This window comes from Thalassophryne amazonica, chromosome 4 (genome assembly GCF_902500255.1).
Source record: "Thalassophryne amazonica chromosome 4, fThaAma1.1, whole genome shotgun sequence".
In the NCBI taxonomy this organism is placed as follows: domain Eukaryota; kingdom Metazoa; phylum Chordata; class Actinopteri; order Batrachoidiformes; family Batrachoididae; genus Thalassophryne; species Thalassophryne amazonica.
In genome coordinates this window covers 132,408,489-132,434,946 of record NC_047106.1, presented here as the reverse complement: position 1 = coordinate 132,434,946, position 26,458 = coordinate 132,408,489, and the positions used below count along the sequence as shown (strand labels likewise).

Sequence of the window (26,458 nt, the reverse complement as noted above, 5' to 3'; positions counted from 1 at the left end):
CCCCAGGTGGCCGCTGTCTTCAGCAGTCAGACCCGGTACTGCTGGCAGAGAACAGAGACAGTCCTGATGAGTGTGAGTTCGCACACTCAGTAATCCCACAGTCTGTATACAGTTAGGAGGGAAAACCTCCACCTCCAATCACACATTTGTGCAGCTCCTGTCTAACCACTTATCTGGTTGGGGTGTGAAGCGAAGCCGTTGCTGATCACACCAAACGCCAATCCCACAGATAAGGCAACACCCACAGGAAAACGGCTGCAAAGAAGTTCAGACTATTAGTCAGTGTTAAGTACAGCAGAGAATGTTACCTGAATGGTAGCTGATTTCTCGGCGAGGAGGTGGAGTTGCAGTCCGGCCTTTATGGTGATGGTGATGAGATGAATGAGTGACAGCTGGTGCTGATGATGAGTGACAGCTGTCACTCCCAGTAGCTCCGGCGCCCTCTCGTGCTTGAAGCCCGCACTCCAAGCAGGGCGCCATCTGGTGGTGGTGGGCCAGCAGTACCTCCTCTTCAGCGGCCCACACAACAGTTTTAAGCCTAATCTTAAAAGTAGAGAGGGTGTCTGTCTCCCTGATCTGAATTGGGAGCTGGTTCCACAGGACAGGAGCCTGAAAGCCGAAGGCTCTGCCTCCCATTCTACTCTTACAAACCCTAGGAACTACAAGTAAGCCTGCAGTCTGAGAGCGAAGCGCTCTTTTGGGGTGATATGGTACTATGAGGTCCCTAAGATAAGATGGGACCTGATTATTCAAAACCTTATAAGTAAGAAGAAGAATTTTAAATTCTATTCTAGAATTAACAGGAAGCCAATGAAGAGAGGCCAATATGGGTGAGATATGCTCTCTCCTTCTAGTCCCTGTCAGTGCTCTAGCTGCAGCATTTTGAATTAACTGAAGGCTTTTCATGGCACTTTTAGGACAACCTGATAATAATGAATTACCATAGTCCAGCCTAGAGGAAATAAATGCATGAATTAGTTTTTCAGCATCACTCTGAGACAAGACCTTTCTAATTTTAGAGATATTGCGCAAATGCAAAAAAGCAGTCCTACATATTTGTTTAATATGCGTATTGAATGACATATCCTGATCAAAAATGACTCCAAGATTTCTCACAGTATTACTAGAGGTCAGGGTAATGCCATCCAGAGTAAGGATCTGGTTAGACACCATGTTTCTAAGATTTGTGGGGCCAAGTACAATAACTTCAGTTTTATCTGAGTTTAAAAGCAGGAAATTAGAGGTCATCCATGTCTTTATGTCTGTAAGACAATCCTGCAGTTTAGCTAATTGGTGTGTGTCCTCTGGCTTCATGGATAGATAAAGCTGGGTATCATCTGCGTAACAATGAAAATTTAAGCAATGCTGTCTAATAATACTGCCTAAGGGAAACATGTATAAAGTGAATAAAATTGGTCCTAGCACAGAACCTTGTGGAACTCCATAATTAACTTTAGTCTGTGAAGAAGATTCCCCATTTACATGAACAAATTGTAATCTATTAGATAAATATGATTCAAACCACCGCAGCGCAGTGCCTTTAATACCTATGGCATGCTCTAATCTCTGTAATAAAATTTTATGGTCAACAGTATCAAAAGCAGCACTGAGGTCTAACAGAACAAGCACAGAGATGAGTCCACTGTCTGAGGCCATAAGAAGATCATTTGTAACCTTCACTAATGCTGTTTCTGTACTATGATGAATTCTAAAACCTGACTGAAACTCTTCAAATAGACCATTCCTCTGCAGATGATCAGTTAGCTGTTTTACAACTACCCTTTCAAGAATTTTTGAGAGAAAAGGAAGGTTGGAGATTGGCCTATAATTAGCTAAGATAGCTGGGTCAAGTGATGGCTTTTTAAGTAATGGTTTAATTACTGCCACCTTAAAAGCCTGTGGTACATAGCCAACTAATAAAGATAGATTGATCATATTTAAGATCAAAGCATTAATTAATGGTAGGGCTTCCTTGAGCAGCCTGGTAGGAATGGGGTCTAATAGACATGTTGATGGTTTGGAGGAAGTAACTAATGAAAATAACTCAGACAGAACAATCGCAGAGAAAGAGTCTAACCAAATACCGGCATCACTGAAAGCAGCCAAAGATAATGATACATCTTTGGGATGGTTATGAGTAATTTTTTCTCTAATAGTTAAAATTTTATTAGCAAAGAAGTCATGAAGTCATTACTAGTTAAAGTTAAAGGAATACTCGGCTCAATAGAGCTCTGACTCTTTGTCAGCCTGGCTACAGTGCTGAAAAGAAACCTGGGGTTGTTCTTATTTTCTTCAATTAGTGATGAATAGTAAGATGTCCTAGCTTTACGGAAGGCTTTTTTTTATAGAGCAACAGACTCTTTTTCCAGGCTAAGTGAAGATCTTCTAAATTAGTGAGACGCCATTTCCTCTCCAACTTACGGGTTATCTGCTTTAAGCTGCGAGTTTGTGAGTTATACCACGGAGTCAGGCATTTCTGATTTAAAGCTCTCTTTTTCAGAGGAGCTACAGCATCCAAAGTTGTCTTCAATGAGGATGTAAAACTATTGACGAGATACTCTATCTCACTTACAGAGTTTAGGTAGCTACTCTGCACTGTGTTGGTATATGGCATTAGAGAACATAAAGACGGAATCATATCCTTAAACCTAGTTACAGTGCTTTCTAAAAGACTTCTAGTGTAATGAAACTTATTCCCCACTGCTGGGTAGTCCATCAGAGTAAATGTAAATGTTATTAAGAAATGATCAGACAGAAGGGAGTTTTCAGGGAATACTGTTAAGTCTTCAATTTCCATACCATAAGTCAGAACAAGATCTAAGATATGATTAAAGTGGTGGGTGGACTCATTTACATTTTGAGCAAAGCCAATTGAGTCTAATAATAGATTAAATGCAGTGTTGAGGTTGTCATTCTCAGCATCTGTGTGGATGTTAAAATCTCCCACTATAATTATCTTATCTGAGCTAAGCACTAAGTCAGACAAAAGGTCTGAAAATTCACAGAGAAACTCACAGTAACGACTAGGTGGACGATAGACAATAACAAATAAAACTGTTTTTTTGGGACTTCCAATTTGGATGGACAAGACTAAGAGTCAAGCTTTCAAATGAATTAAAGCTCTGTCTGGGTTTTTGATTAATTAATAAGCTGGAATGGAAGATTGCTGCTAATCCTCCACCTCAGCCCGTGCTACGAGCGTTCTGGCAGTTAGTGTGACTTGGGGGTGTTGACTCAATTAAACTAACATATTCATCCTGCTGTAACCAGGTTTCTGTAAGGCAGAATAAATCAATATGTTGATCAATTATTATATCATTTACTAACAGGGACTTAGAAGAGAGAGACCTAATGTTTAATAGACCACATTTAACTGTTTTAGTCTGTGGTGCAGTTGAAGGTGCTATATTATGTTTTCTTTTTGAATTTTTATGCTTAAATAGATTTTTACTGGTTATTGGTGGTCTGGGAGCAGGCACCGTCTCTACGGGGATGGGGTAAAGAGGGGATGGCAGGGGGAGAGAAGCTGCAGAGAGGTGTGTAAGACTACAACTCTGCTTCCTGGTCCCAACCCTGGATAGTCACGGTTTGGAGGATTTAAGAAAATTGGCCAGATTTCTAGAAATGAGAGCTGCTCCATCCAAAGTAGGATGGATGCCGTCTCTCCTAACAAGACCAGGTTTTCCCCAGAAGCTTTGCCAATTACCTATGAAGCCCACCTCATTTTTGGACACCACTCAGACAGCCAGCAATTCAAGGAGAACATGCGGCTAAACATGTCACTCCCGGTCCGATTGGGGAGGGGCCCAGAGAAAACTATAGAGTCCGACATTGTTTTTGCAAAGTTACACACCGATTCAATGTTAATTTTAGTGACCTCCGATTGGCGTAACCGGGTGTCATTACTGCCGACATGAATTATAATCTTACCAAATTTACGCTTAGCCTTAGCCAGCAGTTTCAAATTTCCTTCAATGTCGCCTGCTCTGGCCCCCGGAAGACAATTGACTATGGTTGCTGGTGTCGCTAACTCACATTTCTCAAAACAGTCGCCAATAACCAGAGTTTGATCCTCAGTGGGTGTGTCGACGAGTGGGGAAAAAGGGTTAGAAATGTGAACGGGTTGGTGGTGTACACAGGGCTTCTGTTTAGGGCTACGCTTCCTCCTCACAGTCACCCAGTCAGCCTGCTTTCCCGGCTGCTCAGGATCTGCTGGAAGGGAACTGACGGCGGCTAAGCTACCTTGGTCCGCACCGACTACAGGGGCCTGGCTAGCTGTAGAATTTTCCACGGTGCGGAGCCGAGTCTCCAATTCGCCCAGCCTGGCCTCCAAAGCTACGAATAAGCTACACTTATTACAAGTACCATTACTTCTAAAGGAGGCCGAGGAATAACTAAACATTTCACACCCAGAGCAGAAAAGTGCGGGAGAGACAGGAGAAGCCGCCATGCTAAATCGGCTAAGAGCTAGTAGCTGTGCTAAGCTAGCGGATTCCTAAAAACACGCAAAGTGAATAATGTGTAAATAATTTAGAGGTGATTCAGCAAAGGGAGTGCTTTAGTTAAGGCATGTGAAGATTACACTGTGAAACAAATCGTTATCTAGTTATCTAGATCAATCTAACTGCGCAGATTAAACAGCTAACAGATACAGCAAAACACCGCTGTGCTCCGGAACAGCAAGTGATACAATACCGCAGTGAAAGCCAACCACCAGTAGAGACATTATGTAATGTCTTTCTGATTTTGCTTCATGATAAAAAGTTCAAAAGGAGGTCATAAAATTTAGTCTGGAGCCTTAATCAGTGAAGAATGAAAACAATAAATTAAATTAAGTACATCAATCAAAGTTTAGGGCTCCTTCACACATAGTACGAATAAGTACAAATCAGAGCGAATCATGGCGGAACAGGTTGTATGAGTGAACCATGAAAACATCGAGCCGACGGACAGGCAATTCCGCTGTGATGGTTTTGTGCATGCAGAAATACAGTGCGAGCAGCTGCAGCATGTGTAACCACATCTCGCAGGTGCTGTGAAAAAAAAAAAAAAAATACATGCCACCCACGGGATTCGAACCTCTAATTTCCAAAAGCCCTGACTGCCAGCCAGAGATGTTACCACTGAGTTACCATCACTGTCCTGCAAAAGGTGCGGGAAAATGCCTGATATCAAGAAGGACATGAACATATTTTAAAAAAATACAAACACATAGCATATAAAACACTGCATTTTATTGAATCCCTCTTATCAAGTGGGCAATGCAAGTATGATCCGTCTGTTCCTCTGTAGATGACCCATGGTCACAGATGTCATGAAATGACATGAATGAGAAGCAGGGTGCTCTTATCATGTCCACATCTGCTGTCCCCGCGTACGTGTCCTGCCTGACAAGCATGTGTTGTGGACGGCGCGCCCGAGGACAGACACTGCGTCATGTGGAACAGAGCTCATGTGGGTGACGTGACATTCTGATTGCCCGCTGGATGCTGTGATCTGACGGTCCGTTTCACCTGGGGTAGCCTGTCAATGCGCCTGCTGTGTGTGCACTCACTGCAGCTCATTGCAACAGCGATATTTGTTTTTATTTATGTCCACATGAGGACAGTAAGCAGACACACGCGCATCACAGTGGGCAGTTGTTAGTTCATGTCCGTCCAAACACAGTACGTGTTCTCTAGCTGGAACATCCAGAACCACAGATCTCCACAGCTGCTCCTGTCGGTGGACACACCCCCTGTCAGTTCAGTACACACACCAACATGTCACTGTGTCTCTTTGCAAAGCCACACTCATGACAAATTTCACATCCAGCTCGAAAGTGATTGTCTGCTGACTGTTGTCGTACTAATAGCGCGAATGGCCACACATTTTCTAAGTGCCAAACAAGCTGTTCGTGTGTGTCAGCTGGAATTTGGCTGACATCTACCGCGAGCGGGTTTGACAGGCTCTCACAGTGCACACTCAGTGTTTCAGTCACCAAATAGTTGTAGCAACAGGTGTACGAGGCGTTGGAGGCAGCTACGATTTTACACGTATTGCATACGATTCCTGCTTTATGCGCACTTCATGCGCAATTTGACCACATTCGTACTATGAACGAAGGGGCCTTTAGTGATGTTTACGACAAACAAGGAACTGTTTGACATTTCTGCCAGAAACACTATTGAAACCATACTGTATTACACATTATACAGAGATGCCCCTTTGCCCAACTGCAATGGTCTTATTTCCATTAATAATTCAGTGTTAACTCAACTCTACAGGCACAATGTTAGATACGGCAGAACGGGGGTACAGTTTTTTGAGGTACTTCTCCTAGTATTCTAAAAATAAATTACTTTAAAATACCAGTTATTATTCGATAGTTACAGCATATAGAAATAGGGTCATATCATTTAAATCATTTAATTTTTGTATCTTTAATCTTACCAATAAATATGTAACTATAGCAAAAACATTGCAAAGCATTACAGATGACTTATAACAACTGGTCTGTCAGTTTGGATTCCTCTGGTTACTGTGCCTAAAAATGACTGACAGGTGCACTGAAAGATTAACACCATGAGCCTGAGTGCTAACCGTATAAAAATGACACACAGGAATGCTATAAGACTGTTTCAGTACTGAAAACATCCAATTGGTAAAAATGGGTAAAAGGACAGGAACAGGACAGTTGCCAGGTTGGTTGGGACACACAATACACAAATTAAGATGTTTACAGACATACCCATTTGTCCAAGTCGACTGCCTGCTTGGTAAAGAGCAAAGGGGAGGAAAAGGCAGGGGGTGCAAGAAGATGTTGAAAAAATATGACATAAATAGAAATAATAAGTTGTCTGCGTATGGCACGCACACACGCTACAACTTAATGACAGCAGCAGCTGCATGAGTGATTAAAGCACAGTATATGATACAAATGCAAAAAAGGCAAACAAGAAATCAATGCCAAACTGATCGACAATCTTTTATATGTAATCAATAACTACTGCAACAACAGACAATAACTAAATCTAAGTTTTGTTTTTGTTTTGTTAAAGGATTGTTAAAGCAGTAAAAATCATAAATACCCAGTTGTATTATTTGACATACATATTTTCTCATATCACTTTGGTTGAGGTGTTCGCATTACAAAAAGTTATTAATGAAACTCTAACTGCAGATATAATTCATTGGACTGTTTGGTAGATTACTACATATTTTCTATTCCTACATATTTGTACTATATATATATATATATATATATATATATATATATATATAAATCAATAACTTACTTACCAACACTTTAAATCAGGGGTGGCCAAGTTCGGTCCTCGAGAGCTACCTTCCTGACACTCTTAGTTGTCTCTGCTTCAGGAAGGTAGCTCTCGAGGACCAAACTTGGCCACCCCTGCTTTAAATCAATTATTACAATTTGTGCAGCCTGCTCAACAGCCCTAAATTGTATGTGCAGAATTTAAAATATGTTCAGAAATGAATGCTAATGAACCAATTTTGTATTGTTAGAATAATTAATATAATTTCCAAAGCAATTTACTGTAAAGTCATCAAAGTGCTCCAATAACTGTATTTACTTCTGAACATTTTTAATTCTGTACTTACTTCACGGATACTAATAATGCAAAGCAGGGCCGTATTACTGTATATTAAAGAAAATTAGTCTTTTTTCAGAGTATCAAATCACAAAGTCTTAAATGGTAAATGGACTGCATTCATATAGCGCTTTTCCATCTGCATCAGATGCTCAAAGCACTTTACAAATAATGCCTCACATTCAATATGTGATATGAGGGTGCTACCATACAAGGGGCTCACTACACACCGGGAGCAATGGGGGATTAAAGACCTTGCCCAAGGGTCCTTAGTGATTTTCCAGTCAGGCTGGGATTTGAACCAAGGATGTTCTAGTCTCAAGCCCAACGCCTTAACCACTAGACCATTACCTCCCCCAAGGTGTTGGTCTTACATACTCTTACATTGTAGGGCGATCCTACAAAGATGGTAAAAAGGTACAATAATTAATGATTAATTAATTAAACAACAGCAAGTTTTGCATCAACATACAAGATACTTGGGCTTTGTATTTTTTTTTGTTTTTACTTAATAATAATAATAATAATAATAATAATAGGTATTACTTTTCATCTTATTTTTCATATATAGAAAAGCCTTTCCTTGTTTTTTTTACAGTAGCTTTTGTTTATTTTGTTATCCCTAAATATCTGAACAACACAACAACAACAATTATGAGTATATTCTCATCACATTTTAACACACAAAACCTTTCAAGTGAAGTGACAAGCCCTAAAATTTTGAAAACAACCCTTGAGGATAGGGAGTTAAAACCAACATATAAAGCAACATGATGCATACTGTGGGTTTGTTTTTGAGTGCAAAAAAATACTGTACATGAAATCAAGCAAAATGTGTCCACTGACATTAGCGGAGCCTTGAAAATATTTATGCACAGTGAATTAGTGCGCACTGTCAAAGTGAAAACGTTATTATTCAGATATGAGATAATCTATTTACCAACTCATCCAACTCGGGAATGTGTGCAAAGCTACCAAATGCAGGAAATAGAAAAATGTAGGCCCCATTTCAGCATGTGGTAAAGACACAGCATGCCATACGTACATGAAAGTTCAGAGTGGTTGGAAATGTCTGTGGAAGAAGAGCGTGCATTTTCTCCTGACATTTGGTCTTTGTGTTAAGCCTGGCTAATTATGTCTCACTGGCATGCTAGACGTACAGAATGAATTGATATTGATTTTCTCATGCCACTGTAGCTACTCCAGAAGAAACAAGTGTGTTCCCCTCATGCTGTAGAAGTTATATCAAGAGAAGGTGAACAAAAAGAAAAACATCTGTACATAGGTAACTCTGTCCACAAACTGAAACAGTTAAGTTGTCAAATAAAAATGTTTGAATTGTGCAAAAGGGCTGCAATTACAAGAATGCTGTTTGACCTAATTGGTAGCACCTAGGTCCTAAGGTGACCAAACAACAATTACAGCCCAGACGCTGTATACCACAGCCTAAATAAAAATATATCACTTTCTTAGAGTGATTTTTTTTTCAATTTTTTTTTTTTTTATATAGCGCCAAATCACAACAGTTGCCCCAAGGCGCTTTATATTGTAAGGCAAGGCCATACAATAATTATGTAAAACCCCAACGGTCAAAACGACCCCCTGTGAGCAAGCACTTGGCTACAGTGGGAAGGAAAAACTCCCTTTTAACAGGAAGAAACCTCCAGCAGAACCAGGCTCAGGGAGGGGCAGTCTTCTGCTGGGACTGGTTGGGGCTGAGTGATGACAAAAATAAAATAGTTTTGACTGTTCTGAATGCTTGGTCTCCTAAGAAACAGGTAAACAAAGTCAACATCCATTGTATTCTATGAAAAACGTCTATGTTACCACATAGCTTAGTAACTAAGCATAACCGTTTTAAGTAATACTAGTTCAACAACTAATTTGCATCACTTTTTACCAAAATTGGAGCAACTTTATGTTTGGCCTCTGTTATGAACTGAAATCGGCCTTTAATTGTCACCATTTTTAGTTTTTAATGCATAAATCCATAACATTCAGTCATACATAATCCAAATGGTACCTTTTTGAAATGTTAATGATCAGTGAATTTATGTGGTATGCTTTTTAACATGATTGGCACATTTATACATTTTGATCCCTGTGTAATCCCTTCACTGACCCCTAACGGCTATAACACCCACCCTCAGAAGGCTATCATCAGTGTTGCCACAGTTCCTTTGAAAAAGTAATCCAATTACTGATTACTGATTACTCCTTGAAAAAAATAACTTAGTTACTTTACTGATTTCTCAATTGTAAAAGTAACTAAGTTAGATTACACTTTACTTTTTTAGTTACTTTCCCAGCTGTCAACAACAACCCTCTGCCACCTCAACATGACAATACTTGTTTTGCCAAAACTCACTTTATAGTCACCCTTTCTTGACTTCAATGAAAATACATACTTGTTTTATAAAAAGTAAAATAAAGATCTTTTTCTTGACCTCATATTTAACTGTTGACAGCACTGTAACAGTAAAACTTCCATCCATCCATCCATCCATCCATCCATCCATTTTCTTCCGCTTTATCCGGAGTCGGGTCGCGGGGGCAGCAGGTCAAGCAAAGCCGTCCAGACCTCCCGATCCACACACACCTCCCCCAGCTCCTCCGGGGGAACCCCAAGGCGTTCCCAAGCCAGCCGAGAGATGTAGTCCCTCCAGCGTGTCCTGGGTCTTCCCCGGGGCCTCCTCCCAGTGGGACGTGCCCGGAACACCTCTCAAGCGAGGCGTCCAGGGGGCATCCGGAAAAGATGCCCGAGCCACCTCAACTGTTTCCTTTCGACGTGGAGGAGCAGCGGCTCTACTCCGAGCTCCTCCCAAGTGACCGAGCTCCTCACCCTATCTCTAAGGGAGCGCCCAGCGACCCTGCGGAGGAAACTCATCTCGGCCGCTTGTACTCGCGATCTCATTCTTTCAGTCATGAGCCAAATCTCATGACCACAGGTGAGGATAGGAACGTAGATCGATCGGTAAATCGAGAGCTTTGCCCCCCTACTCAGCTCTCTCTTCACCACGACGGTCCGATACAGCGACCGCATCACTGCAGATGCTGCACCGATCCGTCTATCGATCTCACGCTCCATCCGTCCCTCACTCGTGAACAAGACCCCGAGATACTTAAACTCCTCCACTTGAGGCAAGGACACTCCACCAACCTGAAGAGGGCAAAGCACCTTTTTCCGGTCGAGAAACATGGCCTCGGATTTGGAGGTGCTGATTTTCATCCCGGACGCTTCACACTCGGCTGCAAACCGCCCCAGTGCACGCTGAAGGTCCTGATTTGACGAAGCCAGCAGAACCACATCATCCGCAAACAGCAGAAACGAGATTCTGTGGTTCCCAAACCAGACCCCCTCTACACCCTGCGCCTAGAAATTCTGTCCATAAAAATAATGAACAGAACCGGTGACAAAGGGCAGCCCTGGCAGAGGCCAACGTGCACTGGAAACAGGTTTGACTTACTACCAGCAATGCGAGCCAAGCTCCTGCTGCGGTCGTACAGGGACCGGATAGCCCTTAACAAAGGACCCCGGACCCCGTACTCCCGGAGCACTCCCCACAGGGTGCCCCGAGGGACACGGTCGAACGCCTTCTCCAGATCCACAAAACACATGTGGACTGGTTGGGCAAACTCCCATGCGTGTAGAGCTGGTCCAGTGTGCCGCGACCAGGACGAAAACCACACTGCTCCTCCTGAATCCGAGGTTCGACCATCGGTCGAATTCTCCTCTCCAGTACTCTGGAATATACCTTACCGGGGAGGCTGAGGAGTTGTGATCCCCCTATAGTTGGAACACACCCTCCGGTCCCCCTTCTTAAACAGAGGGACCACCACCCTGGTCTGCCAATCCAGAGGCACTGTCCCCGATCGCCACTCGATGTTGCAGAGGCGTGTCAGCCAAGACAGCCCCACAACATCCAGAGACTTAAGGTACTCAGAACGGATTTCATCCACCCCAGGAGCCTTGCCACCGAGGAGCTTTCTAACTACCTCGGTGACTTCGGCCTGGGTAATGGATGAGTCCGCCTCTGCGTCCCCAGTCTCTGCTTCCTCTTTGGAAGACGTGACGATGGGATTGAGGAGATCCTGGAAGTACTCCTTCCACTGCCCGACAACATCCCCAGTCAGGGTCAACAGCTCCCCACCCGCACTGTAAACAATGCTGGTGGAGAGCTGCTTCCACCTCCTGAGGCGTCGGACGGTTTGCCAGAATCTCTTCGAGGCCGACCAACAGTCCTCCTCCATAGCCTCCCCGAACTCCTCCCAGACCCGAGTTTTTGCCTCTGCGACTGCACGGGCTTCGGCAAGCTTGGCCTGCCAGTACTTGTCAGCTGCCTCTGGGGTCCCACCTACCAACAAAGATAAGTAGGACTCCTTCTTCAGCTTGACGGCATCCCTTACTTCCGGTGTCCACCACCGGGTTCGGGGATTGCCACCACGACAGGCACCAGAGACCTTGCGACCACAGCTACGAGCAGCCGCATCAACAATGGAGGTGGAGAACATGGTCCACTCGGACTCCATGTCTCCAACCTCCCCCGGGATCTGGGAGAAGCTCTCCTGGAGGTGGGAGTTGAAGACCTCGCTGACAGAGGGTTCCGCCAGTTGTTCCCAGCAGACCCTCACGATATGTTTGGGCCTGCCAGGTCTGACCGGCTTCCTACCCTCCCAGCGGATCCAACTCACCACCACGTGGTGATCAGTCGACAGCTCTGCCCCTCTCTTCACTCGAGTGTCCGAGACACGTGGCCGAAGGTCAGATGATACGACTACAAAGTCGATCATCGACCTCCGGCTCAGGGTGTCCTGGTGCCACGTGCACTTATGGACACCCTTGTGCTCGAACATGGTGTTCGTGATGGACAAACTGTGACTAGCACAGAAGTCCAACAACTGAACACCACTTGGGTTCAGATCGGGGAGGCCGTGCTTCCCGATCACCCCCCTCCAGGTCTCACTGTCGCCGCTCACGTGGGCGTTGAAATCCCCCCAGGAGAACAATGGAGTCTCCAGTCGGAGCGCTATCTAGTACCCCTCCCAGGGACTCCAGGAAGGTCGGGTACTCTGCACTGCTGCTCAGCCCGTAGGCCGAGACAATGGTGAGAGACCTGTCCCCGACCCGAAGGTGTAGGGACGCGACCCTCTCGTTCACCGGAGTGAACTCCAACACTTGGCGACTGAGCTGGGGAGCAATAAACAATGCGACCCCAGCTCTCCGCCTCTCCCCGTGGGCGATGCCAGAAAAAATGAAGCGTCCAGCCCCTCTCCAGGAGTTGGGTACCAGAGCCCAAGCTGTGCGTGGAGGTGAGCCCGACTATCTCTAGTCGGTATCTCTCAACCTCCCGCACAAGCTCAGGCTCCTTCCCCCCTAGCGAGGTGACATTCCACGTCCCAACAGCCAGGGGCTGTGAGCATGGACCGGGCAGCCGGGCCACCTGCCCTCAACCGCCACCCAACCCTATGTGCACCCGACCTCCATGGCCCCCTCTGCAGGTGGTGAACCCACAGGAGGGCGGGCCCACATCACTCTTTCGGGCTGAGCCCGGCCGGGCCCCATGGGCTAAGGCCCGACCACAAAGCGCTCACGTGCGAGCCCCAACCCCAGGCCTGGCTCCAGGGTGGGACCCTGGCTCCGCCATACCGGGCGACGTCTCGGTCCTTGATCTTTTATTGGTCATGGAGGTTCTGAACTGCCCTTAGTCTGACCCGTCACCTAGGACCTGTTTGCCTTGGGAGACCCTACAGGAAGCACAAACTCCCCGACAACATAGCTCCTAGGATCATCCGGGTATGCAAACTCCCCCACCACGATAAGGTGGCAGCTAGAGGGGGAGTAAAACTTGTAAAAAAACAGTAAAACTTGCAATTTCTAACCTACATTGTTTATAAATGTAACTATTAAATTCTTTCTCACATTTTTCTAACATTTAAATTCTCTCTAAACATTTTACTTGTCAAAATTATTATTATTATTATTAGTAGTAGTAGTTGTAGTAAAAAAAAGGCTTCAAAACTGGACCTTTAATCTAGGGGTGTTGTGGGGGAAGGGGGGGCACATCCCTGCCCCACGCCCCCATTCCATCTGGATTCACCCCTGCTTTGGCGTTTGAGCACAAGGAATGGATAACATTTATTTATGCAGAAAACATCACCAGATTTACAGGTAAGAAAGTTTTATTGCGTTTTCACATCATGTGGTCCTCAGAAAGAGAGTTTTGGTGCATTTGAGTGGAAAATAGTGTTAGTTGTTGACGCGTTGCGGAGGATCATCTATTTTTAACGAGCAGATACGGAGCGACTTAGCTCAGAATTCTAAATAAAGGAGAAAAAAGCATAAAAATGTCTTTGTAAAGCTCAGTGCAGGTGTGCTGTTGTCACCGCACTTTAAGAGGTGAGGACGAGTCGTAGCTGCTGCAAAAAACCACGGATGAAAAGCTCACAGCTCGCTTAAAGTGGGCAGTTCAGTCGAACCCCGACCCCCTGCCCACGGACCAAGTTTAATGCTGCTATCAACCCACAATGCAAAAATAATAGTAACGCACAGTGACATGGAGAAGTAACTTTAATCTGATTACTGATTTGGAAAGATTAACGCGTTAGATTACTCGTTACTAAAAAAAGTGGTCAGATTAGAGTAACGTGTTACTAAGTAACAAGTTACCGGCATCACTGGTTATCATACATTTGAGTGTATGCTCTAGTATACTCAGGTTGGATTGTAAGTGCCATTTAATCACCTTAGGTGGTACTGAAATCCTGTTTGGTCCATAGACATGTTAGAGTGAGGAGCAGCTCCAAAGACTCCACAAACAGGAGTACAGAGCAACAGAAAAGTACAGATCTGGTTTCAGAACATTAACATCTGCAGCATCAGGTCTGTCATCTATTTAACAACAGCTGATATTTTTATCTCTACCTCGGTCATCTCCACCATGTTGGCCAGCATCTCCTGCAGAGCGCGGACCGACAGGGACTGCTCCAGAATGAAGGTACATATGGCCAGGTCAGGGGGCACCTTCTGTGAACACACAAAACATAACATGGGAGAAAACACAGAGCCCCAGGTACAATGCCAACAAACAGGAGAAAAATACTGGAAGGCTCTTACCTGGGCATTGGATGTGGTTTCTAGAAAACACAAGCGATTTCCGAAGCCCTCGCAAGACAGACATAGTTTGATCTGTTGCTCCTTCAAGACGGAGGCAGTGCACTGCAGAACAACTGTGTCATCCTGCACACAACAGACAAATACATCACATTAAATATCCCTGAATAAAACTGGCTTGACAAGACATTTACACCACACATTACTGTTTATAGCATCCAGTGTTGACCTGTTTTCAAAGCAGTTCAAAGCAAAATCATATCCTGCGTAAATGGCACAGGTGGTCTGTACTTGCATCTCCATTTTTGTCTTCAGCCTTTAACGATTCATCATTTCATCTGTGACACAGAAACTGCAAAAACTCTTTCATAGATGGAACATTCTCTGATTTCTAGAAGTCCTGTATTCACTTCCACGGCCTTCATTCTCATTACAGCCATGAAAAGCAGTAATGCATGGTGCTGTTTAATGTGTATCCATTTGTGTGTGAACAATATAATTCAGAAAGTACTCATACAGTTGGTTCAATCTTGGTGGGATGATGGAAGTTGAGTCACGTAAAAAGGGATTTGATTTTGAGAAAAACTGCAATGCTTATATGTAAGTGATACTGAGAATGGCGCTTACAATATCTATTAAACACCATATAAAGTTATATATCACCATTCTACTGGTCACATGACCTTTGATCCTACTTAAACCTGAAAGGTCCGAGGTAATAACTGTTTAATTCACACAGTTGTGAGCTAAATTGGATCAAATATGACGGAACAGTTTTATATTAGTCAACGATAAAGTGGTTCAGTTTAAGACAGAATTGATCAAATGTCAAGACCACACAGAATCATACATTATGGCATTGTTGCATCACGAATAACTGAGTGCACCTTCTTATTTGGGTTTATTTAGGTCCACAGCTTGGTTGAATGTGGCATCTGAGTCTGTCAAACAACTGCAAAAAATACGACAACGGAGACCCCGGACTGTTGAACAACTGAAGGCATGCATCAAGCAAGAATGGGAAAGAATTCCAACTACAAAGCTTCAACAATTACTGTCCTCAGTTCTGAAACGCTTATTGAGTGTTGTTAGAAGGAAAGGTGATGTAACACAGTGGTAAACATACCACTGTCCCAACTTTTTTGAAATGTGTTGCAGGCATCCATTTCAAAATGAGCAAATATTTGTACAAAAACAATAAAGATTATGAGTTTGAACATTAAATATCTTGTCTTTGTGGTGTATTCAATTGAATATAGGCTGAAGAGGATTTGCAAATCATTGTATTCTGTTTTTATTTACATTTCACACAACGTATTGGGGTTGTATACGAGGGTAGTTCTAAGGCTCCCCATGAAGGAGTAATGCATTAACCGCATTATAGTGAGCCTTAGAACTTTTCAGCCTACCCTCGTATATATATATATATATATATATATATATATATATATATATATATATATATATATATATATATATATATATATATATATATATATATATTCAGTTCTCTAAGCTACATGATACATTAGTCAATATTCTAAAAGCTTTATGGGCAATTGTGAACTTGAACAACAGAAAAGCAATGAGAAGCCTACCATGTACTACACACATTTGCTCTACTGCTGCATCATCTCCACTTTTCCAAAGTGAAACATCCAAAATGTCTGGAATCTATCTGACTTGGGTATATAAGCTATATAAACTGCTATCTGCCTTTCCTGGACATATGTTTTGGCACTGCCTTAATATGTCTAATTATTTGGGTCGATACTCAAATCTTTATCGGCTATTTCAGGGCAGCAGACACACGATGACCCCATTACTGCAATATTTGGCACTTGTGATGAAAGAAGCCCAATAAAAGAGGTCACTTTTTGAACTGCAACCCTTGTGAAAGTTTTAGCATGCAAGATAAAACAAGAAAGTCTAAGAGACCTAAACGAGGAGGAATCATTTATAACTGTTGTGCAGGCTGACCTAAAAGATGTGCACATCAGTTTTAACACATATAAAAACCAAACTAGATGGTGTCTTTGAGCCATGCATATGAACAATTTGGAGATGATTAAAATGTGAGTTACAGGATTGCAAATATAATGATGCCATGTGTGAGTGAGTCATAGCTTGTACAATTAATTCCATATATAATTCCAAACAAAGCATTGATTGATTGATACATGTACTGTATCATAAATTTAAAAAAGTAGCATTGTTAGATGTGATTGTGAGCCATAATTATTCCAGGGTGACTGTTCAAATGTTAAATCTATAAGACAACTCAGATCTTATATCAAACCACACGTTTAATATTTCATTATAAATATATTTCAAATATTTCATTGAATTTGACGTGATCTGAATTCAGATTCTGGATCAAGATTTCACTTTATATAGGTTTTGAAGGATTACGTCAAAACTACCTCACGGATTCTCACCAAATTTGCACCACAGTGATATCAGGGCATGGAAGACTCCACTGAATTTTGGAGGTGATCCAGATTCGGACTGGCGGACATCAGAAATCTCGGATTGTTCTTGTTGAAACTTGTTAACGTTATGATCATAAGCGATTGTGATGTCAAAATGAACAAGAAACATGCAGCACTATCAGCGAACAATTCTCACAAGACGGTGGGCTTTGAAACTACTTGTCCACCATCATTTATTTATTTATTTTCGATCATGTCACACAAGCATTTTGATTCCTATTTGAGAAACTTTTTTTCTCGCTCTTCCTCTCAGTTGCTGTAATAAGTTCACTTTTTAGGCTTCACATGTATGTTTGAATATCCATGAAGTGTTTTGCTTTGACCATTTATGGTTAAATGTGGGCATGTAGATGGCGGGATATGAGGCAATTCAGCTTGTGCACAATTCGCAGTTGTGTGTGAGTTCTAAAGAGGACTTTGCTTGAAGGTGTGCATACGAATGGTTTTATAAGTCAGATTATATAACGGCTGACTGGATCCTTGTCATTTGATTGGTGCTTTGTATGTCACATGACATGAATTAATTCATCCCATTTGTGTTGCATTGCATTTAGAGTACGGCTTGGTTCCATTTAAAGTGCAAATTTGGTTCCATACATTTGGTACCATTGCACTCTGCAAGCACATGCACACATACGCACACACGCACACGCATGTACATCTTCGCGCATGCACGCGTGCCCACATGTGCGAGTGTGCATGTACACACAACATACGTGTGCACGCAGACACAAAACAAATCCACTGTGCTGTCTGGAGGCTGTTGGCGGGAAGTTGGAATGAAAACCTGGACTCATTTCTGATGTGATTTTTTTTTTTTGTTCACTGCACTGAGGATGTACACAGTCTTTTTTTTGGTAGTACACACATGCACAAGCGCCGACCAGGTTCCATGTGTGCAGAGGACAGTGACTCTACTGAGACATAATTTGATTGAGCTAAGTGATGCTGCTAATTCTTATAACACACACACACAAAACAAATCCACTGTGCTGTCTGGAGGCTGCTATCAGGAAGAAAGAATGAAAAGCTGGACTCATTTGTGACGTGATTTGTTTTCGCTGCACTGAGGACGTACACAGTCTTTTTTTGGTAGTACACGCACGCACAAGCGCCGACCTGGTTGCGTGTGTGTGTGTGCGTGTGTGCGCTCGGGGGGGGGACAACGACACCATGATTTGATTGAGCTAACTGATGCTGCTAAGTCTTGTAACACACACACACACACACACACACACACACACACACACACACACACACACAAAATCCACGCCGCTGTAAGCCATCTGGATGCATGAAGATCTGTTTAAATGAAAAGCTGACATGATTTTTGGCTGGACTGAGGAACTACACAAAGTCTTTTTTTTTTTCTTTTTTTATGGAAGTCCGAAGTCAGTGCACAGCATCACTGGACTACACATTACAATTTGGACTTTAGCAGCAGTGGAACACCAAAATGTAAGTCCCTTTTCTGTTGTTTATAAATTAATAAAATGTCAAATGACAAGGATCTATTTTAGCCATTATATAAAACAAATAATGAATGTTTTTACATTCTTTCAATTGAACGAATATTTAATTCGGTGAAAGCCAGAACAAACCATTCAACATGGCTTCACCTCGTTGAATGGTATGTTCCAGCTTACACCTCATGAAATATTCGTACCATTGAACTCATTAACATTCATTATTTGTATATTATTTTATGTCATTTTTGCCTTTTGTTTGTACGTACACTTTCAGTATGAATCCTATAGAAGGTTTTAACAATGAGGCCCTCGGAGTAACTGATTCCATCTGCTCAAAGTGATGTTAATCAATGAAATCACCTGGTGGAGTGTGTGGTTGCAAAGAAAACATGCACCCTCTCTGCCCTTTCGGGAACAAGTTGAATACTGCTGTTCTATATGTTCATTCCTTCTTCTGTTCCATTTACTGATTGTTTAAGAAATGATCCATGCAGAGTTTGATTCAAGATTCAAACAACTTCAGTGATCCCTAAAAGGGCAATTCATATCACACCCAATTACCTAAGACAAAAAATACAGCAATTAATCAACAATTATTACTAGCTGAACACAATAATGGCAAACATCAGGATTAAAACAACCGCATATATACATTTGATTGTTTATGTACGCTAAACTTTGAAACAGTCCATCATCCGAATTGAGGCAATGTGAGTGTGGGTTGCAGCAGCTTCATGCCGCACAACCAAGCATGGGGCGTGGAGGTGGGAGGTTGCTGCAGCTGCGCGGCCTTCCGGAAGGAGAAGGGAGTGGCACTGTCCACATCCAATTGTGTAAATGAATTTTCACTGGTCTCCTACATCAATACCTTAGCAGGCCAGACAGCTGCTCCAAGATGCATTCCAGCTTGCGTTTCAAGAGTCAACGCAGTCTGAGACTGTACAGCCTTGCCAACCTCGATAATCATGATGTGGGGTTATGGTTTTGGTGGCAGCCGTCTTGCCAATTTTCCGGTATATCAGAGCAGGGAATAATCCTGACAGCAGAAGCCCAACTACCATAAAGACAAAGACAAATAAGAATAAATTCTCAACGTCTTCCATGGAGAGTGGTGCCAAGCACGCCACGCGCCACTCCTTCCAGGTGTTGAGAACGTAGCTTATGGGATAGGTGCCTTTTGGGCACCCAGGGTCCCCCAGCCCTGATTTCCTTGTTGAAAAGATGGTGTCAATAGCGCTGAGAGACCAGCTGATCAATTCAATAGTTATTCCGAATGCAATTTGAAGAATTCACAGTCTGGTGAAGTCGGGACTTTGACGTTTGGAGACAGAGACAGAGACAACAGGAGGAGAGGAAGGAGGAGGAGATGTGACCGCCCTCGCTGGAGTCCCAAGCTTCACTTTGTTCGTGCTTTCAACACACACTTTGCTGCTGCTTGAGATCACGGTGATGTGGTTCACTCAGGTTACCATTTTAACAATAACCTTCTGCATCATGTGCCTCCTTCTCTTAGTTCATTCTTCAGACTTTCACTTCCTTCTTTGTTAACCCTCTGGGGTCCGAGGGCATTTTTTGGACAGTTCACTCACCTGGCATAAATGTTTTATTATTGCTGTTAACAGCTCTCCCTGCATCCCACAATCAAGTTTATGTCTCTTTTTTCAGGACAACCTGTGCTTTCCGAATATATATGTTTTAGTTGTGTTTTATAAGTGTAATAAAGGTTTACAATCATAAATAAGCAAGGAAAAAATAAAGCGAAAAATAATTTTCCACACACATTTATTCAAAACACACAGCAAACTATAATAAACAACTGTTTTGACACTTTATAAAGGTAATTTGAGGTCTTGTGTGAAAGACTGTACAACAAAAAGGTTCAAACAAACACAAATGCACATTTTGAACAATATATACAAAATGGTCTATGCGTTTTGTTGTCCATTGATATGGTAAACAGTGCTTTAAGCCGAGAAAGCAACAGAATTATCCAGTAACATTCACATGTAAACTAGTGGCGCAATCCTGACAGTTACACACTCTTTGTTTGAGCACATGAGATTGTCATGAGAGGCTCTCCGTCTGCTCCGTCTGCTTTCACTGATTGCTGTGTGTAATGGTGCAGGGCGCCCAATAATATGTACTCATTGGAGCACCCAGGGGGCTATTCAAACGGGCCAACTAGTAACATATCACTCCTGAAAACGATCTTTGGCTTTTCACGTGAGGTAAATCTGCCCTACGATCGGATTTTGGAAAACCATGTGACGGTGAACCAATACCGATTGGACACTCACATTGCGCACGTCATCACACAGCATCTATGAGGAGTACAAAGATGGCTGATGGCTGGCTTGAAAGTCAGCGGAGTTAACTTTTCAGCAAAAAAGTAAGTTTCTATCTCATATCATTAAAAAGTTATTTATAATTTAGTAAAGCTTGGTCTTAGCTGTCGTATATGACAGCGCCGGTCCCAGAGGGTTAAGGAAATGTTGCAAATGTCTGATTGCAGGAAAGCTACTGATGAGGATAATCTGCACCCGTATTTCTTAAAACCCGCTGCCCCAGTAATTACTACTACAATTACACCTCTTTTCAGTTAGCTGATTAGCTGTTATGGAAGCTAACTTTTTGGTTAGCTGTGCCCACCACTGGACCACCCACAAACACCTCAATCCTAGTTTCACTGAAGTTGATTTTCTTCGCTTTCTTGGCCGTTATTTTGGTGAGTAACACAAGCAATAAATGTTTTGTGATGGTTAATTGAGGGCATTTCTCAATGCAAATGACCATGAACGTGCACGAGCATGGTCTTTTAGAACAAGAGAGATTAATCAACAACTGCCTATGAATGGCATCCGCCTGTTTCATGAATACGGATTTTTATATAGGATTTTACATAGTAAATTTTGTTTGTATGACAGTGTTTAGACCCTTTTCTACGCACTGCTGTGTGGCAATAACTCATTTTAAGACTAACGCACATGGGCATAGAAATAACAAGTGTGTCCATTGGAAGCTGCTACTGACACATGCACTGTGCTGTGCACTGGCTGGAAGGTATTTTCTTCATGCATGTGAATGTAGAAGCTTGTCTCTGCAGGGTCGTGGAGTCTATCAGACTTATACAGGAAAATTGACAGTAATAATTTGTTGAGCCCTGTCCCTCTATGTACTCTGCAGAGACCTGTGCAAAGACAGCAATAAGCACCCCTCCCCTGTTAAAGCCCCACCTGACGCACGACATTCCCAGCTGTTGCTTCCTTTCACTCGTTATCCAAGTAGACATGACACTTTAACCACACTGATACTCCTCTCTGCACAGTCTTGAAAATATTATGGACTTTATCCTCCTCTTGTCTTACTTCTAAAAAATCCACGTGTCATCTTGTTTTTTAACTGCTCACTGAATGATTGGAGACAGAACCCTGCTGACACACCAGATGTTTGGGAGAATGTGCAGGTAGTATGGTGTGCACGTCTTTATGAGTGGCATGCAGCAGGGAAATGGAAAACGATGCTGAACAGTGACCTCATCTCATCTTGTCCTCTTACACCAACATGTCTCTAGTAGGCACGTGGAGATTAATCAATACGAATTAGTATCTAGATACAAACGTGCACGATGCGAGTGTATCGATCCATTCAGTGTGCATCGATTCAGTTGAGGGGTGAAATCATGAAGCATCTCTCACAGCGTGCTTGCATCGATTTTTTTCCGAGGTTCATTGAATGCACCATCACTGCTTCGCATTGTGTTTTGAACACGGACAAAGCCAGAAAGCACATCTCTACCACTACAAACATGGACGTCATGCGAGAACAAGCAAGCAGTTGGAAGAGGTTTTTGCCGCACCTAAAACATTTAAATCGGGTGTTTGGAGATACCTCGGCTTTTTTTAAAAAGATGGGAAACTTGACAAGATGCAGGTTGTTTGTAAAGAATGCCGTCCTGCTAAACCATACGGCTTGGATTCCTCAGATTATAAACCGAGCTCCAGCAAAACTGGTGAGAAAACATATCTCAAATTACTTTTGCCAAGGCGGTGCTCTGTCAATGAGTGACTCACTTTAAGTCACTCATTGAGAGTGATGCTGTCTTACTGTTTATTGTACTGTTTAAGTTCTGACTTTGTGATGAAACAGGTTCCAAATATGAGAAAACCGATTCTTGTTCCTTAATGTTGAATCTGGTAAATCTGGTGCTTATATAAGGAGTCAAACAAATCCTCTGCCTCTAGTAGAGTCAGAAGAAGAACACCATAGTACCATACTGAATTGCAGCTTCTTATTTTCTATTTAAATTTTTGGTATAATTTCTTTGCATCATGTTGAATCGCACTGCATCGCACCAAATCACATATCGCCAAAAAATACATAGCATTGCATCGTATCGTCAGTATCGTCATGTATCGCTATATGTATCATAGTGCTGGTCATGTATCGAGGTGCGTATCGAATCGTTGTCAGTGATGAGATTCACATGCCTGGTCTCTAGTGGTTCTTTGGCCAATGAGCGCCCTGTCTTCTAGTTTATATTTCTTCTTGTGCAGTGCTGCAGGTCTGTGCTCTGATTTCTGTTAAAAGTTTATCAATCTTCCTGTGACAGTGGGCTGGACGTGGAGAGGTCCTACATGAGGACTATACTGGATGTGGACATGGCCTGTCTCTGGCAATCAGTCTGTGAGCAGGACTTAATTTAACACAACTGTGAGAGAACTTGAGGAGGTGAGCCTGAGGAGCTGTAGCCAGGCTGTAATGAGCATTTTTTTCTTTTAGTTGTTCCCATGTGCGCTTTGAGCAGTATAGTTTTACTGCATTGTTTACATGGTATAAAAAGTTTGACAACAATCCTGCCTGATTTATACCTTGGCAACAATGGAGCACAGCAGGAATCATAAATTGGCATTGGGTAACGTTATATTGTATGGGTGTGGCATCCAGTCACGTTAAGTACCTTTAAGTTCCTTCAACTTGCGAAAAAAACTACTTCCTTTCTGTATCCTGTGCTCAAGGCAGAAAAAATTAAGCATATTTAATTTTTGGCGTCTGTTTCGCATCGCCCTTTGCATCCCTCACGGTATTGTGGCATTATGCTGCACTAGGTTGCATCAACTTGGCGTTGACATGACACCGCATGATGCAACTCGACGCAGGCCCGGTGTGAAAGGGCTTAAAGCAAATATGTAAAACAGCAATGACCTTTTCTTTTGTCATCAGCATGTTGTTCCAACTATTCTGGAGCTGTCACAGCAGGAAGTATACCATCTGAAGTGGGTTAGCTGTGGCTAAATTGACTGTGAGAACAGGGTAGACCAAAGGCCCTCTAGGGACTCAACATTCTAGACACATTGGCCACTTTTTAAGTACACCTGTATAAATATTAATGCAAACATCTCATTAGTCATTTTCCTGATGGCCACACTGCAAAACCAAAATCCTACCAGCTATTTGTCTAATTTGAAGACAAAATATTGAGTCTACACTTAATATAAGACACAATTACTAAAAAAGGGTGACTATTCAATATTTTGAAGGCTCACCGAGGTGGCTGTGGTGACAGCATAATAACTGACCGAAAAGCCCCTGAGTGGCGGATGCGCATGCAGGCGGATGCACGGCGTTCAGCGCTTCCGCATTGTCAGGCCAGAAGTTGAATGAGGACATGCCATTGAGAAACTTTCAATTCCCAAGGAAGATTACAGAAAGGAAATGTCATGCTCGACCCTGATCGGGGTTATGGCTTAATTTTTCTTTTACCCACCATCTGCCCCAGTTCTGAGTTATTAGTTGTTTATTTTCATCATGTGTTTATTCTCTGTTCTGTTTTTCATTGTCACTGTTTCTTTGATACTTCTGCCATAGTTCAGTTCCATTCTAGTTCAGCCAGGTTGTGTTTTCATTGTTTATCAATTAGTTATCATCTTTATTTTTGCTGTTCTCATTTCTGTTATTTTCTATTGTACTTTAATATTGGATTTTGCTTTTGGTTTATTATTTAGTCTTTGCTTGTTGATTTTGTCTTTATTGTATTCTTCAGTCATTTGTCAGTTCCAGTTTAGTTTTGTCTTAGTGTTTAAGTTCTTGTTTTTCCCTGATCAGTTCTCATGTAGTTTCTTCTACTTGTCATGCTCATCTCTGTTTTACTTCCTGTTCATTGTAGTTTTATATTCTGTTTTAGCTCTGTTCATTGTTGCTTGTTATTCCTCACGCCCAGCTTATTATGTTCACTTCACGCCCTGCACCTGCCATTATGTCTTTGTCCCTCACTTTGAGTCAGTCTCTTTAGTGATTCCATTCACTCACACTCTTGGCACCTGTTCTTGCATCTTGGTATCTGACATCACTCCACTTTGTGCACTCCCTTCCCCATTATCTTGCCCATGTATACTCTTTGCCCACTAACCACACCCCTTTCTAGATTGTTCCTCATGTGCACCAAATTAACATCTGCTTTACATCACCCTGATTTGTTTGATCCTTATTTAAACCCTCACAGTCTCACAGCCAGTTTGTTGTCGCTTCTTGCACACATTCCAGCCTTTTGAATTTAGTCCTGATTTCTTGCCTTGCCGTGTACCGTGTTTTGCTCTGTCCTCCTCGACCACACCTTTTTAGCCTCATCCTTGAAAATTGTGTTTGCTCATGCCTTAGAACCCTGACAGAATATGACTGACTTTTTGCTTGACCCCTATTGTGCCTTTACTCAGTTGACTCACCACCTGTGTACTGAACCAGAGCCTGGAATAAAGACCATAATTTCTCACATGCCTAAGCCTAGTCTGGGAGTCTGCTTTGCGTGTCCAACAGCTCCTGGTGCTGGGCGGCCGTCAGTCATGACTGGAAAGGTGTTGCTGCTGTTTTGACAGGTTTTTTTTTTTTTTTTTGGAGCACTGCATGCTGTTAGCCTGCTAGCTAACTAGCTCAAGTGCAATCTTTATGGACCTTCGGACCAATGGACCTGTGGAATAATGATCTGTCACCCTTAAAAAGTAAAATTTCATTAAGCTCTAAGGACTCGTTTTTAGATAAATACATGCTAAAAAAATCTTAAGACTCATTGAAACATCTTATTTTGAGATAAAAAAATAAGCATTTTTGACTCACCATGAGACCGTTCCATTGGCAGAAGTTTTTTTATTACATGAAAACAGGGTGTTTTTAACTTGCAACAAGTTTAAAAATATTAATTTGCCAAGATTTCTTGAAATAAGGCCTTGAAATTCACCAAGAAACTCATTTAGAGCTTTATTTTGGTATTACTAATATTATGAAATGTTACATCTATTATAACTAACACAGCAACTTAAAAATGCTAGAAGGGGTTTAGGGTTTGACAATTTCACAAACTGCTCATCTCCACCAATTTTCACACACAGCATTTCCTCCAGTGAGTCAAAGTGTGGTATCAGCTGACAGGAAGTCAACAGGAACATGTTCGAACAGTGCTATGCAGAGGTATCAGTAGGGCTGTGCAAAATCAATAAATATATCATATTTTGTCACACCACCTGACATTGATATTAATTAACCCATTAGAAAGATTAAAAATGTGATCAATATGACCTCCACTCCTGTAGATGTCGCTGTAGTGCTGGTAGGCCGGTGCCAGCACCCATCTTTTCCAGCATTATTGCAAAGGCCAATATGGTGGAAGGTATAAGAACAGAGCCTTTATTTATCTTATTATTTTCAATTTAAAAGACGACCTGTGGGTGCATTCCAAATCCAAAACAGGGAGTAATCTTTGGTGTCATGGAAAAACCCAAGTATCACTTGCTTTACTCGGGA

General features: G+C 42.4%; 1 protein-coding gene across 1 annotated transcript in view; it reads right to left on the bottom strand.

The window, feature by feature from the left end:
- The window catches only part of ryr1b (ryanodine receptor 1b (skeletal)), a 468,306-nt gene that overhangs the window by 387,167 nt on the left and 54,681 nt on the right, over positions 1-26,458 (bottom strand). Inside the window, 2 exon segments of the mRNA XM_034168593.1 lie at positions 14,518-14,619; positions 14,710-14,832. Coding sequence (XP_034024484.1) covers positions 14,518-14,619; positions 14,710-14,832 — 225 coding nt within the window.